This window comes from Myotis daubentonii, chromosome 3, assembly GCF_963259705.1.
Source record: "Myotis daubentonii chromosome 3, mMyoDau2.1, whole genome shotgun sequence".
In the NCBI taxonomy this organism is placed as follows: Eukaryota; Metazoa; Chordata; class Mammalia; order Chiroptera; family Vespertilionidae; genus Myotis; species Myotis daubentonii.
The window spans coordinates 6857701-6875892 of NC_081842.1; the positions used below are offsets into that span (position 1 = coordinate 6857701).

Below are 18192 nucleotides of genomic sequence, written 5' to 3' on the forward strand. Positions count from 1 at the left end.
AGTGATTAATCACAAAAACAGTATGTAATTATATATGTGTTTTCCAATGGTCTTAGGCGACTCCTGTGAAAGGGTTGTTCGACCCCCAAAGGGGTCGCGACCCACAGGTTGAGAACCACTGGCTCATATGCACCCACCACACTCCCACGTCCCCCTCCTAGTGATGGCACTCGCAATTCCCAAATGCCCAGGTGGCTGTTCTCTGCGCCTCTCACACTAAATATGTCCCAGGACACATACACAAAAACAGGTCACTTACAGAAAAATCGACAGGTCACAGCAAGAGCGAAAAACTAGATGAGCTCAACCCCCGAGCCGTTCTCAGCGCTGCCCTGAGCACGGCTGCGGTTCAGAGTCACAGCATCCTTGCCGCTTCCAAAGGATCCTCTGTGTTCAGGATTCTCCTTCTGTGAAGGCTGGAAATAGGGTCTTTTAAGACAGACTCACATCCAAAGTTTTTGAGTTAAAAATTTTGTTGCTTAAAGTGTCAAATTTTTGTTGATTACAACGAATGCAAACTCTGAACCCCAGGCAGAAAACAAGAAAAGCTCCTGTAAAGGTTGTTATCGGGGAAATTTGAATATGGACTTGGTACTGGCTCACAGCATCGCATCAATGAAAAAACTGCCAAGCATGAACATTGTGTTGAGTGTCTGATGCGGGGATGGCCTGTTAGAAAGTGCATTCTGAAGCATTGTGGGTGAAAGATGATTATCTCAAAATGTGACAGAATTGGGAACCTAGGTAATGAGTACATAGGTTATTCTGTAGGTTTGAAATTTTAAAAAATAAGTTGGGGGGATTTAAATAAACATAAATAAGTTTCCGTTATTATCAGTGGGTTTTCCTAAGAACACGGTATTCTTCCCCAGCAGCTGGCATTAAGGTGTAACCACTCCACCGTGTGGCCCCAGATGGGGATGATACCCCAGCCCTGACACTGGCCTGCCTTAGACATGTACTTTCCCACTGACACGTCCCATCCGCTCTGGCTCTTTGCTAATCCTATATAATAAAAGGGTAATATGCAAATTGACCCTAACAGCAGAATGACTGGGAATGACTGGTCACTATGACACACACTGACCACCAGGGGGCAGATGCACAATGCAGGAGCTGCCCCCTGGTGGTCAGTGTGCTCCCACAGGGGGAGCTCTGCTCAGCCACTAGCCAGGCTGACGGGTGCCAGCACAGCGATGGTGGTGGGAGCCTCTCCCGCCTCCTCAGCAGCGCCAAGGATGTCCGACTGCAGCTTAGGCCTGCTCCCCACTGGCAAGTGGACATCCCCCGAGGGCTCCCAGGATGTCAGAGGGATGTCTGACTGCCAGCTTAGGCCCGATACCCCGAGGAGCGGGTCTAAGCCAGCAGGTGGACATCCCCCGAGGGGTCCCAGACTACGAGAGGGTACAGGCTGGGCTGAGGGACCCCCTGAGTGCACAAATTTTTGTGCACCGGGCCTCCAGTCTATATAATAAAAGCCTAAGCAACCTTTATGGTGGAACGTGCAGAACGACTGGTCGCTATCATGCACACTGACCACCAGGGGGCAGATGCTCAATGCAGGACCTGCCACCTGGTGGTCAGGGTGCTCCCACATGAAGCCGGGCTCATGGCTGGTGAGTGCAGTGGTGGTGGCGGGAGAGGCCAGGGCTATCCTAAGCCACTTTTTAAAAAAAATTTTTTTTTATTAATTTCAGAGACGAAGGGAGAGGGAGAGAGAGCAGCAGATAGAAACATCAATGATGAGAATCATTGTTCGGCTGCCTCCCCACATCCCCCCCTGGGGATCGAACCCTCAACCAGGCATGTGGCCTGACCAGGAATTGAAGTGGGACCTCCTGGTTTGTAGGTCAATGCTCAACCACTGAGCCACGCCCCTGGGCCCTAAGCCACTTTTCTATACCCTCTTTAGCGTTTGTTTTCCATCTGGCCAATTTTCCCCATCCAGATAACAGATAAAGTCATCAGCAGATAATTCAAATCCTACTATGTGCAAAGCATTGCATCTCACTTTGTAGTATTCTCACCCATACGGGGAGCACTACACTTAAAGTTCAGGAAAGACCACATGAGGCCACAAGTCCTGTTCTCTCCAAGACAAGGTGGTAGAGACTCATGGTTTTGAACATGGGTGAGGATTCTGTGGTGCAGACCCATCCCTCCCAGCGTCCGCTGCTCTCACCCCCGCTGCACACTCACCCATGGGCCTGGGCTGACAGGAGGGTCAATGCAGGGGTAAAAGCTTCCACTCCAAGGGAACAGCACCCCTCAGGTCTGGGGGGGTCACCAAGGGTCCCACAGCCACTTCGCGCCAGGTTTTGCTGCTGGGGGACCAGGCCACGTGGCCCCCACAATTCACCATGACCCGAGAGTTCACTGCAAATGTTTCCTTCTAGTAAGTGGGTTAGCCTTCGCCGCCGCTGCCGGGGCAGGAGCCCAGCGAGGAGGACACCTCCCTCCTCCCGCCAGCTGACTCTGCCGGTCGCGTGCGGTCACGGTCATGGCTGAGGCGCCGACACAACCAAAGCCGGGTGCTGGGCCGCTCAGAGAAACGCGGGAGCTCACGATCTCGGCAAAAACAACTCAGATTTCCGTGTTCCATGTGCACATTTATTTCTTTAAAGAGCACCCATGTCCCAGCCACATCTTCTCCAGATGAACCCACTGCACGGCTGGCGTGGGCCTGGAACCGGGTTCTAAAGTGCTACCAAGGAATACAATCATCGTCTCGTAAATTCATCAACCAGAGGGCAAGCCAACCCTTCCCCTAGAAAACCTCGTTTTCTCCTGTTTTAAAATGTAACTTCAGTGTGACATCGGGCAGCAAAAAGCACAAGCCTGCGTTATAAATGGTACTTTCCCGACGGTGGGAAGCTGGCGGGCTGGGCAGGTGCCTCCTCACACGGGAAAGGACCCAGGGGACCCGAGTTTGCTGTGCAGGTCTTGGCGGGCGGGTCCCTGTGCCCCTCGCTTTGGTACCCAGCCTGGGTGGGTTGGGCAGTGGCATTGGGGTCTGCTTGCCACCTGGCAGAGGTAAGCGTCCTGACCCCCAGTGCCCACCAGCTTGTCCGGTGAGGTTCCCAGGGCCGTGAGACTATTACTCAGGGAGCATCGCACTGGGCGGCAGCAGTGCACACTCACCTTTCTCTCCTGCTCAAGATTTGCAGCTCTGCTCCCCATGTGGCCAGAAGCACCATCACAATCTGGGCAGGCTTCTAATTTGTGATTGGCTGGCTGCGCCTGGCCTGGCGGCCATCCCCAGGAACCCGGGGCTGGCTTTGAACTTCAACTTGAGCCTGGATCTAAGTGAAGTCTCTGTCTAAACCTCCCTCACAGCTGGTTTTGAACAGAACAGCGAGACGGATACTTTCGTTAATGCCACATTAAAGCACATTAATGCCATCTCCTTCCTCCACAAGGACCACAGGGGGGTCCTTACGCAAAGCGCGGAAGCGTAGCCAGCGTGTTAAAACCAGCGTGTGCTCCGGGTCCAGATGGACCGCACCGATGAGTGTTCATGAGGAATCACTCTGAAAAAATTTCATCAAAACCAAAACTCGAGCCCTCACGCCACTAAAGCGTGTGGAAAGGGGAAGGGGATCGGTGATTCACAAATTAGTGTGTTTTGTATCCGGTGTGTAATCGTAATTGGTATTACACCTTAGTGACATTGACTTTAACATAAATACCCGACACCTTTAAGAAACAAACCTGGATACACAGCTCAGGAAGGAAGCATTCACAGTATAGACACAGCCCTGCCTCGCGGGGCCGCCTGACGGCATCTCTCCTTCTGTTCCCGCTACATTCGCCTCTCTGAAACGTCAGGAAAGGCCAGGATGGCGACCGGTGTGTGCGCCTGGAGGACGGGCTCCTGGATCAAACTCAGGACAGAGGTCTCGCGTGTACCCAGCAGACACGAAGAAACGTGGACCTCCATGACGACGCGCTCTCTTCCGTGTCCACTCACTCGCTTCACGCACGAGGGTGAGAGGGAGCCCGCCCGCCGGACACCTTCCCAGGCGCCCGGAGAGGTTTCAAGTCACGAGGAAGTTGAGGAAGCGGAGCCCTTGGCGAAGACAGTGAACAGTGGACAGGGTGCTCCTGGGGCCGATCTGGGAACGGCAATGGCTAAAGCGTTGTGGTTGTGTTTTGATTTTTGAGAGCGAGAAAAACTCAGTCTAAAACTCTGATACCTTCACACTGGAGCTGATTGAGTCCATCTCAATTCCAAACGTAAACACGGAACTGTACTAAGAGCTTCTGACCAGTGTCATCTTCTCACACATCGGTCCTCTTAGAATTAATTCGTGCGTGTTCCATGCCCGCTTACCATGAGAAAGGACAGGAATCCTTCAAGCAAAACACAACGTTCAAGTGACCCTCGGTCCCAAAAAGGCCTGTAGTGGTTGCTGACCCTGGGGATGGGTTTGGAATTCATGTATTTCATAATGACAGGTGCTACTTTACAATGATTAAAATTGGAATATCATCTTTAAAAACAAAGTATGGTTAAAAAAAAAAAGTCACTTTACAGTCCCTTGATTGCTGGGACACCTAAGAATTTTTAAATATGCATTTTAAAGTGAAGTTCTTAATGCAGTCTTCCAATTCCTCCCTCCAAATAAAGGAAGGAAAGGATTCTATAATTTTGGTTTTAGAAAGGTTTTAGCTCATCAAGAGCTCTCTTACCCCTGAAATAGATGTTTGAGGATTAACAGAAGTGTCTGTACAAAGGAGTCCCCCCAAACTCACATCCGTGACAGAGGCTGAGTTTTCGTAACAGCCTTTTGCAGCTCCCTGGGGGGAGATGACTCTGATTAAGCCGCCAGCACCCTTCACGCTGACGACGACTCCTGTTAACGAGCCCGTTTCCCGCAAGTGGCACTTTGAGGAGTGGAGCAGCGTGACAACTGTGACCGAACCCAAGTGGCTCCTGACGTGGGATGTGCTTGGAAAGTCACGGAGGATATTGAAGTCGTATAGCAAGCTTATCGTTTGATCCTGGAAATAAAAACACGCCTTCCCCCCAAAGTCTGCCAAGACTGTTCACAGTAGAATGCAAGCCTGGCCTGTGTTTCACTAAATTGCCTTCCTAAGACTCACACCTGAGACATAAAATAATTTCCTCTTTTGCCCGAAAAGTCCTTTGTTTCAGCTACTGGCAATATTTGGCAAACCAGCGTCGGACGAGAGAAAATCCAGGTATGTGCGTGGGTACCACGTTCTCTCGGCTGTCACTTACTGCTCCTAAGTGCATTGGAGAGGCGCGCTGTACCCCCGTTTCGTGCGAGCCAGACAGGGGGAAAGTCCACCGCTAGAGCTTCGGACACTAGAGAAAGTGTAAAAACCATATAAGAATTTATATATCTCCCACTTGTAAATAGGCTCAACGTACACTTAGAAAAGTGTTCAGCATAATATGCATAGGATATATTTAGTATTTGCATAATTTTTCAAGTTCTATGGCTAATAGCAAAGGCGAATGTCTTCCCACATTTGTCCTAGTGTTTCCATTCCTATCGTAACTTCTCTATTCACCCAAACCTGCCTGTGCCCCACCTCTCTGGCCCGGGGGCCCGCTGCACTGTTCTATCCTGAGCAGCCAGCAGAGGTGACCTACGCATGGTTCACAGTGACGGCACAGAGGGTCGTCTGCTCCTTGTGACGTGGTCCAGGCGTGGACCCCAAACAGTACCCGTTGGAGCGGAGCGTGGGTGAAACTGGGCCCCGCCTGGCCCGTCCACGCCCACTGCAGTGTGTTCTCCCGTTCATAACGGAAATCTCCTTCCGACACTGAACTTCAGCCGCCTGGCGGAGTCCCCCCTCTCCTCTGGCATCGGGTGGTAAACAGGTTCGGTCAGTTCTCTCTGAGGAAATCTCAGATTTTTCTTCCCCTTCAAAAACCGACACTGCCGGGAAACCCCCAGCTAGACCAGCCTGCTGGCACCCCGCTCCGTCCTGGCGGGTCGTTAGCGGGTCCACATCTCCAGCCTCGCCGCGAAGGAGGCCGCCCGCCCGGGCCTACACCCCGGGGTCCCTGGGGGCGCCGTTCATGGCCATCTTGCTTCTGTGCTTGGACAGCAGCTTCTTGTTGAGGATCCTGGAGAGCGTGGCCCCCTTCCTCCGCGCCCCCTCCGGCTGCTGGAGGAACACCAGGTCGTTGTGGGACTGGCTCAGGCTGGGGTCCTTCTGCTGATGCCGCCGGCGGAAGAAGAGCTTTGCACCTCTCCTTAAAATGCCTCCTGGAAGAGCAAAACACAGGGGCTGGTCAGCGGGGCTGTGGACGAGAGGAACCCTGGAGGGACTGGGCCAAGTTGAAAAAGAAAAGAGGAGACGCGAATGACTCTAATAAGCAGCTCATTACTCCAGGAGCATCGCTGTTTGCATGAGAAAAACGGCTGGCGTCTGGCTTGTGCAAAACACAAGATGAACTGAAAGGAGGATTATGAAAGTAGAAGCAGTGAGCTGGACTATCACCTGGTATCCATGCCAGGGCAGGGATTTCTATCATTGACTCTAACCAGATGGCAGCAGCCTGTCCTGGCCTTGGCCACTGGGGTTCCCCAGCCCCCTACCCCCTGATTTGGTATGGTTCAACCAATCTGTATGTAATAGGGAGTGGAATACGCAATGAAAAAAAATTAGCAGCAGCACAAATAATTTCAACAGCAAGGATTCCTTAAAGATCAAATGCAAGCTAACACGGCAACAGAACTCACTAATCTTACCCTTTCACAGATTAGCTTAACATCCCATTAACCAAGGCCCAGCAAGGTCAGGGAGCCTGTCCAGCGAGTCTGTGAAGCTCATTACCACGCATGGAGGTGTTAGTGACTTTGAAAGAAGACAGACCTGCAGATCACAGAGGGAGCTTTATGGATGATTTGGCAATTCACTCTTTTCCTGATAGACAGGTCTGACAAGTTCTTCAACAGCCAAGACTCACAAAAATACCCACTACGTCCCTAGTAAGGCATTAATCACCTTAGTGCCCTCTTGTGGATACTCTGGGAACAGCACCCTAGTAAGGGATTATTGCCACAGTGCCCTCGTGTGGACACTCTTGGAACAGCACCCCATGAAGGCTTAGTCACTATAGCGCTCTCTTGTGGACACTCTGGGCACAGCACCCTGGTAAGGGATTAGTTGCCATAGTGCCCTCATGTGGACTCTCTTGGAACAGCACCCTGGCAAGGATTGGTCCCCATGGCGCCCTCTTGTGGGCGCACTGGGAACAGCAGCCTAATAAGGGATTAGTCATGACAGCACAATCTTGTGGACAATCTTGGAACAGCAACCTAGTAAGGGATTAGTTGCCATAGTGCCCTTGTGTGGACACTCTTGGAACAGCACCCTGGGAAGGCTTAGTCGCTATAGCACCCTCATGTGGACTCTCTTAGAACAACATCCTGGTAAGGGGTTAGTTGCCATAGCATAGCAAGCCCCTCAGCAGGGAGGAATACTACTAAATGGAGCTGCCTTGGCTCGCGCTCCTGTGCGGTCAGTTTTCTGTGTCAGGGGATCCCATCAAACCTGGCCTGGGTGTGGCTGTGGAGGCACGTGGTGGGCATGGGGGGCACATACACCCCAGTGGCCTGAACTGAAGATGACCCTGTACTGTGGATGGGCTCCACCCAATCCACTAAATGCCTAAAGAGCAAAACCCAAGGTTTCCCGGAGAAAAGAAATTCTGCCTCCAGACCCTCGTCAGCTCCTACTGCGTCTCCCGCCTTCAATTTCCGACCCGTCAGCCCCCAGAGTCACTGAGCCCATTCCTTGGTATGGAGCCTATTGGCTCTGGTGCCCCGAGAACCCTGACCAATGATGCCTAATAGCCTGGTACACGGCACCTGATTCTGGGCCCAGAGTCTGGAGAGGAGCTGGGCTGGTGGGCTTTCCAAGCGTAACTCCCTTATCCCTGCTGCCTGCTCCACCCAACAGGCAAGAAGCAAGACTCACCCACCACCTTAACGACTCCCGAGGGTAAAACTGGGAGCCACGTTATGTGAAATTTGAGGCAAATAACCAAAACTGTAAAGGGGGACAGGAAGAAGGGAACAAAATCTTTCCCTGGTTCTAGCAAAGTTAAAGACTGAAGAATAAACAATATATGAAGGGATTTTAACATTTTTTTCTAAGTTACAGCTTGAATAAATATATGCCTGTGTGTCCACAGAGTTTAACAGACATGAATAGCTCATTGCAGAATTTGTCTTAAACCCTAATAGGAAGGAAAATTGGCCAAAGCAACCTTACAAACCGCAGTCTGCTGCCCAAAGAGCAGCATGGGCTTCCGGCTGACCCACGGACGGTCTGGGTATCTCGGTGGCTGCTTTTTAAAAAAAATCATGTGTGTTTTTTTTTATTGAGAGAGAGAGAGAGGAAGAGAGAGATACACCAACATCCATTGGCTGCCTCCTGCACGCCCCCTGCTGGGGATGGAGGCCGCAACCTGGGCATGTGTTCTGACTAGGAATTGAACTGATGACCTCTTGGTGCCTGGGTCAACGCTCAACCACTGAGCCACACTGCCCAGATGTCAGTGACCGCTCCTTAGACCTGGAGGAAGTTAGGGGCCAGTCTGTGTGCATGAGGTTGTTTGGGCCCAACAGGTAACAGAGACATGCCCCCCCCCCCCCCACCAGATTGGCCGAGACAAAGGCGCTACACTAATCGAGCAGGGAAGTGAACTAGCACCCGGGGAAGTATAACTAGAAAGGTAGGGGGAAAGGAAGGGACGGGGATAGGTCCCTGCTATGTTACAGCCATAGCAAGGCTACGTTTTAAAATACATATAAGACAAAGACAACTTACTGTGCAGGCAATTAATTCTGGTTGGCACAGCGATCCTCTTAGTAAAAGGGAATGAGCACGAGATGGAGAGGAGGTAGCAAGCATGCGAGAGCAAAATGAGAATGAGAGACGGTGAGTGCTGAGGCGCTGACATGACACACACACGCGAGTCACCGGGCAGGGCGCTCGGCAAGCCTGAGTTTGCTTATCACACGTTTGTGTTCCCTGCAGTAAAACACACGCAACATACACTCGACCACCTCGGCCGTTGCCAGGGCCCGGGTCAGGCGTGGGAAGTACATTCCCATTGCCGTGCAACCACGTCAACACGGGGTGAGCTCAACATAAGCCCGACTTTGGGGAGTAACTTTCCTGTATTGCCTGCAGCGTCACATTTGCAAACAGCAGGCCCCAGGATTCTGCACACACAGCCAGGCTCGGAGACCTAGCACAGAGCTCCTTGCTACCCCAGAAGATACGGGCTCTTACGCCAAAACAATAAGCTTCAGGCCCGCTCCCTATATCACCATTTCAAAACATTTTGGTGGAAAACAGCAAGGATGTGGCCCCCGTATCAGGGAAACATCGAGGGCCTGACACCGTCTCCGAGGAGCCGAGTGCCAATCGCTTCGAGCACTGGGACCGAGAGCAGCTTTCAATCCTCGCCCTGTCTGTCCCTTGAAAGCCCGTCTGCAGGGCCCCAGGCTCCACATCCTCGCAGCCGCCCCGAATGCCAACCTCGGTGGCGCTCAGAGCAAGAGCTGGAAGCGGGGGCCCCACACCTGCCTGGAACCTCGGTCCCCAAAAGCGCCTTTTTGGAGGGTGTCAGCCACCTGGCTGGTGGCGGGAAAGGAGCAGGAAGGCCACACACAGCGGGATGGCAACCCAAGGGGGGGGGGAGGGGAAAGGAGGATCAGGGTCCGGGAATGGACCTGGGTCAGCGAGGCTGGCCTTTCGGAGTGACCCAGGCAGCGGGGTGGGAGGTCTGCGTTCTGAGGGTGGAAATGAAGGGAGGGAAGGGGCCACCCACCTGCCTGCCTCGGGCCAGGTGAGCTCCTGGGGCTGCCCGGGCCCTGGACAAAGACCAGGCCAGAGCAGGGGTGCTGCCCTGTGGGCCGGCAGCCATGCTGCCTCGTCCAAAACCCAGCCCAGAGGTCAGTGCACAGACCACAGCTTCCCAGGTCACTCCAGTCACAAGACTCGGTCCACGGATGACGCACCCAGACCAGGCAGCGGGCGAATGGAGGCCCGCAGACCTTCATCACAGGGTCTAGACACCAGGAACTGCCTCCTTTCTCTCTTCTCCTAACTTTCAGCCCCTCCCATCTGTGGCCTGGCTAGAGGGTGGCTCCCGGGAGAGGCATGAAGCGAATGGGAGGGAGGTGGTGAGGGTGGACACAGATGCCCCATCGTGGGTTCCCACCCCGGACCCGGGGCCACGGGTGCGGCTGGGGTTGTCCTGAGCACGGCAGGCTGCTGAGCACCCCTGAGCCAGCAGCACCCACTCTCACTGTGACAATGGAAACTGTCCCCGACACGGCTAATGTCCCCGGCACACCCGCCTGTCTGAGCCACAGGACAGAGAGGCCGAGGCCGGACAGCCGACCAGGCTCCCGCCTGGCATTTCCTGCCGTCTACACACTCGGGGCCGAGGACTTACACAGTCACACCCGCCACGCCAGCTCGGCTCAGGTCCCGTGCGTCCTCCTCACCGGGTCTCCCTCCTGCCTGGCGGGCAGGGTTTGGAGGGAGGAGGGCAGAGTGGCGGGCACATCCCCGGTTACGAGGAGGAAGCTGAGCCTCAGCGCGTCCTGAAGTCGCATCTGGAACTGGCCCCAGGCCCAGACTCCACTCCCTCTGCAAGTCCCCTCCCGTCCCTGTCGTCTGAAGTGCCGGCACCGGCACCGGGAGAAATTCCCACATTAGAGCCCTGGCTGAGAGCTAAGGGAGGTGCGGGCACTAATGAAGTGATCACCATCCGGACACGCACTAAGTTGATCTTCCCTTTCTGGGAAGCTTCTCTCTGGGGGGGGGGGGGGGTGGTGGTGGTGGTGGTGGTGTTAGGTTCCGTGGGGGGTGTGGTTTGGTTTTGGTGGGAGGGGCGTCTGAGAGGCACCAATGAGCAGAGATGCTGAGCTCCACACTTAGGGGAGCCCTGTCTCTGCCTGGTTTCCTTCTATTCTGGGGGGTGGGGCAGACGGAGGAGGGGTCCCTCCGAGCATGAACCCCACCATCATTCAGAGGGACTCTGAGGCCCCGCCCTGTACCCCCTGCCCAGGTGAGTTCAGACCTTCAGCCCCGGGGTGGGGTGGCTGGCAGGGAAGGGAAGGAACGCAGACAAGCAGAACCAGAAGCTTGGAAACAGCACAGGAGCAAAGCCATCAGCGGTCGGTGGCAGGGGTGCAGGGTCACGTACCTCTATGCTTTTTGGGGGCCCCCGGCTCCCAGACACTCAGGGAGCTCTCGGACAGCTCATCCCCCTCGGGGTCCAGCGGGGCGTGGCCGTCCCACACCTCGGCCTGCGACTCCTTCTCCGAGTCCCAGGAGGCCAGCTCGCAGTCCTGGGGCTCCGGGGCCGGCGAGGCCTGGGCTGAGGCGGCCTCCTCCTCCTCCTCGGGCGGGGCAGGGGCCGAGGCCGCCTCCGGCTGGGACGGGGTGCCCTCCTGGCAGTTGCTGTCCATGGAGGCCGCATAGTCCAGCATCAGGGCAGCGTCACTGTCCTGAGACAGAGAGGTCTGTCCGGGGAGAGAGAGACAGTCAGTGCGAGGGAAGGTTAAAGGACACGCGGAAATTAGTCCAAACAGCCTGACTAATTTCAAAGGGTCAGAGGCCCGACCCCCCGGCGGCAGCTCCTGTAGCATGGCGGCTGTGCCGGCCAGAGTGGCTGTCGTCCCCATGCTCCGGAAGGTTGCTGGTTCGATTCCCAGTCAGGGCACATACCTGGGTTGTGGGTTTAACCCCGTCAGGGAGCACACACAAGGCAACCGACCGATGCCTGTCTCTCTCTCTCTCTCTTTCTCTTTTCCTCTCTCTAAGCATGTCCTAAGTGAGAATTTTTAAAAATTAAATAGAAAAAGAACCGAATATTACAAATATATATATGTATATGTATGTATATGTATATGTATGTATATGTGTGTGTGTGTATATGTGTGTGTGTGTGTGTGTGTATATATACATATGTGTATATCTATATATGGGCAGCTGCAAGTTGGGGGGCCGAAACTCGTCACTGCAAAGGGGCACAGCCCGAGTTGGGGACTTGGAAGGGTCGGGGGGAGGTGACATCCCTGCCCCAGCAGACGGGCCGGCTGGACGCCCGTGGGACCCCGGAGGTGAGGTGGAAGAGAGAGCTTGTCCTTGTGAGTCTCGGGGAGGTCACAGGGTGACCCCGGAGCCCCAGATTCAGTCCGTCTTTGAATCTTTGTTCCTATAGCACTTTTAGGTTTCCTGAAAGTAGAAACGAATTGCTATACACCGTGTACCCTAATAATTACACGTGTGTAAAGCCTGTGTAGGTGCTACACTAACCTGGGCTGGGAGTCCGGAACGCGTCTCTTTCGAGGGTGGGAAGTGACTATGGGGGGACATGGGGCTCCGTGGGGCTGGTCTGTGGTTCTGATCGGGGAGCAGGTGCACAGGCGCGTCTGCTCGGTGACAATGACCAACTGCACTTTCTGGTTCAAGTGCTGGCGTGCGGAAGTGCCCACTGGCTCGCGGTCGGACAATGTGAGCAAATAATAACTGTGTCAAATGTTAAGATCCATGAGTTCCGCCCTAGCCGGCTTGGCTCAGTGGATAAAGCGTCAGCCTGTGGACTGAAGGGTCCCAGGTTCGATTCCGGCCAAGGGCGCATGCCTGGGTTGTGGGCTTGATCCCCAGTGGGGATTGTGCAGGAGGCAGCCGATCAATGATTCTCTCTCATCACTGATGTTTCTATCTCTCTCTCCTTCTCCCTTTCTCTCTGAAATCAATAAAGAAATATATTTTAAAAAAAAAAAAGATCCATGAGTTCCTAATAATCTAAAATAAAGCCTTAGAGGAGATGAGCAAAGTCTCATCCTTATTTCACTCACATGTACCCCTAACTTCAACAAAACAAAACCACCCGGGGTTCCGGGAGCTTCCAGAGACGCCATCGCCGCCTGCTGGCTGTTCCTGGAAGTGCACGCAGGAAACCAGAGAGGCCTGACCTGCTCTTGGGTGATGCTGCTGAGGCCTCCAGCCAGCTGTGCCTGCTGGGCCTTGGGCACCGGCCACCCAGGCCCTGAGTTTAATGGTGACTCACCTCTGGCACCTCCCGTGACCCATTCTGGCCTTTCTCCTCGTAGCTGAGAGTGCAGGGCCTCCTGTCCCACCCTCGGGTGCCCTCAAAGAATCACCTTGCCCTCAGGGTTCAACAATTCCTCCTCCCTGGTCCCTCCCACCATCGCATCTCCCAGCAGTCCCTCCTCCATTGCTCACATTCCCCTTGTCCATTCTGAAATGTCAGAAAAGCGTCAGGACCGCCACATGGCCCCTTGCCGGGGGTGGGGGGCGGCGGGGGGGTGCTGGCCTCTCCAGCAGCCTGGCCTGCCTGGCGCCCACCATCTGCTCGGGACATGTTGTCACAGGGCAACAGAAAGAAGGGGATCGGAACATGTTTAAAAACAAGCTCCACGCCTCTGAGCGCAAAAGGCGCAACACTCATTGCGAAACGTTGGCGTGGTTTGGAAATGTGTAACGTGGAAAGTGAGAGCTCCCCATAACCCAGCGGGGGTACGGGTGGAGGTGCCGTCCCCAGGGGGAGCCTGACCTCACGCCGGCCTTTCTCTTTCAATAACTTTTCTTTAAATGATTCACCGACCTCTCACCGGCCACAGCGCCCCGGTCGGAAAAGGCCAGGTTTCCTTCATCAACAGGGCGAGCGGCGAGAATGACATGCCAGAGCCGCCCCCGTGCAGGGCGAGGGGCCTAGCCTGACATTTGGAAACACGGACATTTGTAAACATGGATCAGGAGCTCGGCCAGCTCCCGCGAGGGAGGGACAGCGGCCAACGCCAGGACAACGCCAGCCCCGCGGGCGCACCTTGGAGATCCCCGATATGATGATCGTGCTCCTCTTCCGCGGCGACTTCAGCTTCAGCTTCGAAGACTCGCTGAGCTGCCGGATGGCGACCTCGGCCACGGGATCCGAGCCGTTCAACACCAGCAGTTCTGCGGGGGGAGGGCAGCGGTGACGCCTCTGTGGCCCCTCAGAGGCCCCTGACTCTGAGTGACACTCACTGAAGCGCCCACGGGTGCACTTGTGTGTGAGCTGCTCCGCGATCGAGGTGATGGAAGACATGAGAGCAGGTAGACCAGCGGTTCTCAACCTGTGGTCACGACCCCTCTGGCCGTCGAACGACCCTCTCACAGGGGTCGCCTAAGACCATCCTGCCTATCAGACATTTACATGACGATTCATAACAGCAGCAACATCACAGTTATGAAGTAGCAACGAAAATAATTTTATGGTTGGGTCACAGCATGAGGAACTGTATTGAAAGGGCCAGAAGGTTGAGAACCACTGAAAAGACCTCTAACCTTTTGGGGGCCTGGACCTTTGAGGGGCAGTGCGGTCACTCCCCGTCTCTGGTGAGACTGGCGACCACAGGCTAGTGTCAGGCTGAGGGGCCAGGCATACTAGCAGCCCCTTCCCACGGTCAGTGCCACACACGGGCAGCCTCTGGGGACACTCCAGACGCCAGGCGCCGGCACGGGCTCTGGGCACGGTATTTCATTCAACTGTCCCCCAGGCCCTGGAGTGGGTACTAAACCCTCGATTGAGAAGCGGGGAAATTGCCAGCAGCCAGGTCAGCGGCGGAGCGGGATGCCCAGCCCCTGTTCTGCGAAAGGAAGATTAAAATGACAAAATGTCACAGGAGCAGGATGTGAAACAGGGGTGGGGACTTTTGGGCCCGAGGGCCGTCTGCAAAATCACTCAGTCTGGCCCTCCAAGGCAGGAGGGCTGAGTTAATTACACGAATGACATTACAAACATCCAATGGCCCTTGGCAGAAGGAAGGTTCCCGTTCCTGATGTAAAAGCACGTTTTCTCATCTCAGCTTCGGCCGTGGCCTGCAGGCGACAGGTGCTCCATTTCAAAGGCTGTGGTGACAGGACGAAGACAGCAGAACTGCCTGGCCATGCCCCATGTGAGGGGCCAGGAGGGCCAGGAGAAGGGGCTGGGGAGGGGCTTCAGGAGAGAGCGGTGCCGTGACTCCCAGTGACTCCAAGGGACAGGACGGGAGCGGGGCTGGGGGACCCTCAGGGCTGCGACCCGGGAATCACGAAAACTCCCACAGGGACGGAGACCGTTTTCGACGCGCCCCGGCTGAGAGGGTACAGAACCTCCGAAGACAGCACCCGTCCAGGGAGACCCACCCCGCCCCCAAGCCCACCTGCTCCTCCTTGCCCCACCCCTGAGCTTGGCAAGATCAGAAACAGACTCAGGAATGGGGAGCGGAGCCCGAAGACAGCTGCCCACTGCCCCTCCTCCGCCCGCAGGCCCCACGAGCCACGGCGTACGTTGAACTCCACATTTAGGTGGTGCTGTGATTTAGAGACAGTCACACGCCTCTTCAAGGTCATCATGAAAGTGGCCCCAAAAATGGGAAACTGGCAGCCAGGCTTCTGGGGGAAGGTGACTCCTGCCCAACAGGTTCGCGGGACAGCTGGAGGCCAAACCGAAGCTGGCTTTACTGTTACGTCGTGAGTCCTACTGACTTAACGACAGTCACATAGCTCGTATGTCGAACCAGAGAAAAAAGAATGTTCAGGAATTTTATAAAGTGAGGCCGGAGCTGGGTTCTACACTCATTTTGTTACAGCGTCTCCTTAACTACAGCAGGGTGCTCACCCTTCCTGGTCTTTGATTTCCCTCTTTTTCCAGTTCTTAACTTATTACTCAAAGGAACTTCCCCAAGCTCCCCAAACGAATGCTCCCCTCATCAGGGGCAAGGCTGAGGGAGGAGCTCAGAGGGGCAGAGGGAGGAGCCAGAGGGGCAGAGGGAGGAGCTCAGAGGGGCAGAGGGAGGAGCCAGAGGGGCTGAGGGAGGAGCCAGAGGGGCAGAGGGAGGAGCTCAGAGGGGCAGAGGGAGGAGCTAAGAGGAGCAGAGGGAGGAGCTAAGAGGGGCAGAGGGAGGAGCCAGAAGGGCAGAAGGAGGAGCCAGAGGGGCAGAGGGAGGAGCCAGAGGGGCAGAGGGAGGAGCTCAGAGGGGCAGAGGGAGGAGCCAGAGGGGCTGAGGGAGGAGCCAGAGGGGCAGAGGGAGGAGCCAGAGGGGCAGAGGGAGGAGCTAAGAGGGGCAGAGGGAGGAGCTAAGAGGGGCAGAGGGAGGAGCCAGAAGGGCAGAAGGAGGAGCCAGAGAAGCAGAGGGAGGAGCCAGAGGGGCAGAGGGAGGAGCCAGAGGGGCTGAGGGAGGAGCCAGAGGGGCAGAGGGAGGAGCCAGAGGGGCAGAGGGAGGAGCCCAGAGGGGCAGAGGGAGGGGGCAGAGGGAGGAGCCAGAGGGGCAGAGGGAGGAGCCCAGAGGGGCAGAGGGAGGAGCCCGAGGGGCAGAGGGAGGAGTCCAGAGGGGCAGAGGGAGGAGCCCGAGGGGCAGAGGGAAGAGCTAAGAGGGGCAGAGGGAGGAGCCAGAAGGGCAGAAGGAGGAGCCAGAGAAGCAGAGGGAGGAGCCAGAGGAGCAGAGGGAGGAGCCAGAGAAGCAGAGGGAGGAGCCAAGAGGGGCAGAGGGAGGAGCCAGAAGGGCAGAAGGAGGAGCCAGAGAAGCAGAGGGAGGAGCCAGAGGAGCAGAGGGAGGAGCCAGAGGGGCAGAGGGAGGAGCCAGAGGGGCAGAGGGAGGAGCTCAGAGGGGCAGAGGGAGGAGCCAGAGGGGCTGAGGGAGGAGCCCGAGGGGCAGAGGGAGGAGTCCAGAGGGGCAGAGGGAGGAGCCAGAGGGGCAGAGGGAGGAGCTAAGAGGGGCAGAGGGAGGAGCTAAGAGGGGCAGAGGGAGGAGCCAGAAGGGCAGAAGGAGGAGCCAGAGAAGCAGAGGGAGGAGCCAGAGAAGCAGAGGGAGGAGCCAAGAGGGGCAGAGGGAGGAGCCAGAAGGGCAGAAGGAGGAGCCAGAGAAGCAGAGGGAGGAGCCAGAGGAGCAGAGGGAGGAGCCAGAGGGGCAGAGGGAGGAGCCAGAGGGGCAGAGGGAGGAGCTAAGAGGGGCAGAGGGAGGAGCTAAGAGGGGCAGAGGGAGGAGCCAGAAGGGCAGAAGGAGGAGCCAGAGAAGCAGAGGGAGGAGCCAGAGGGGCAGAGGGAGGAGCTCAGAGGGGCAGAGGGAGGAGCCAGAGGGGCAGAGGGAGGAGCCAGAGGGGCTGAGGGAGGAGCCAGAGGGGCTGAGGGAGGAGCCAGAGGGGCAGAGGGAGGAGCCAGAGGGGCAGAGGGAGGAGCCCAGAGGGGCAGAGGGAGGGGGCAGAGGGAGGGGGCAGAGGGAGGAGCCAGAGGGGCAGAGGGAGGAGCCCAGAGGGGCAGAGGGAGGAGTCCAGAGGGGCAGAGGGAGGAGCCCGAGGAGCAGAGGGAGGAGCCCAGAGGGGCAGAGGGAGGAGCCCGAGGAGCAGAGGGAGGAGCCAGAGGGGCAGAGGGAGGAGCCCAGAGGGGCAGAGGGAGGAGCCAGAGGGTCTGAGGGAGGAGCCCAGAGGGGCTGAGGGAGGAGCCAGAGGGACTGAGGGAGGAGCCCAGAGGGGCAGAGGGAGGAGCCAGAGGGGCAGAGGGAGGAGCCAGAGGGGTGAGGGAGGCCACCGGTGTTACCTGTGTCTGAAGAAGACAGGGTTTTGCTGACGGGAGGGCTGTGGCAGGAGACGGCTTGGACGGAGATGTCCTTCTCGATCACCCGCACCTTGACGGGTGTCCGCAGCGGAGACTCTGCAGGGACGAACGCTGGTGACCACACGGCTCCTGCACCCATTACCGGGACGTGAGATCACACCTCACGTCAACTCGTTCTCATGTCGTTGGCGAAGGCACGGCCAAACCTCAAGACTGCTTAACGATCTCTTATTCTTTTCTTTTTTGGGGGGTGGGGTTACCAAAAACGGGTGCTGGAAGCTCAGGTTTAAATAAAATTTCAGAAATGCTTTCACTGAGGGAGAGTTTCACGTTCTGTTTTTCATTCGAGAACAGAATGCAAAGCAGTCTGCGCTGGGAAGATGGTGCCTCAGTATAAGCAGAAACACCGTGTAAATTAAAATAAATAATAATCATACAAGTGTCTCCCAGGCCGTGGCTGTGGGGACAGGTGCGGAATTCCGCTGCATCTGAAACGACTGCCCATCAAGCCTTCTAACCCACAACCTTAACGTAAGAAACTGCACACTGACCACGTGCACCCAGCGTTCCAGAGAGCGTGGTGC

General features: G+C 56.1%; 1 protein-coding gene across 3 annotated transcripts in view; it reads right to left on the reverse strand.

Annotated features, from left to right (window-relative positions):
- Positions 1–2588: 2588 nt before the first annotated feature.
- Positions 2589–18192, reverse strand: part of C2CD2 (C2 calcium dependent domain containing 2) — a 50192-nt gene continuing 34588 nt past the window's right edge. For 2 of the 3 annotated variants that reach the window (XM_059686510.1, XM_059686513.1), the window contains 4 exons: positions 17591–17719; positions 13865–13992; positions 11213–11531; positions 2589–6245 (listed from right to left, as the gene is read on the reverse strand). In XM_059686510.1, the coding sequence (XP_059542493.1) occupies positions 6025–6245; positions 11213–11531; positions 13865–13992; positions 17591–17719 (797 nt within the window). In that variant the 3' untranslated portion in view covers positions 2589–6024. The remainder of the gene's footprint in view (positions 6246–11212; positions 11532–13864; positions 13993–17590; positions 17720–18192) is intronic. The other variant, XM_059686512.1, reaches the window with a different exon arrangement.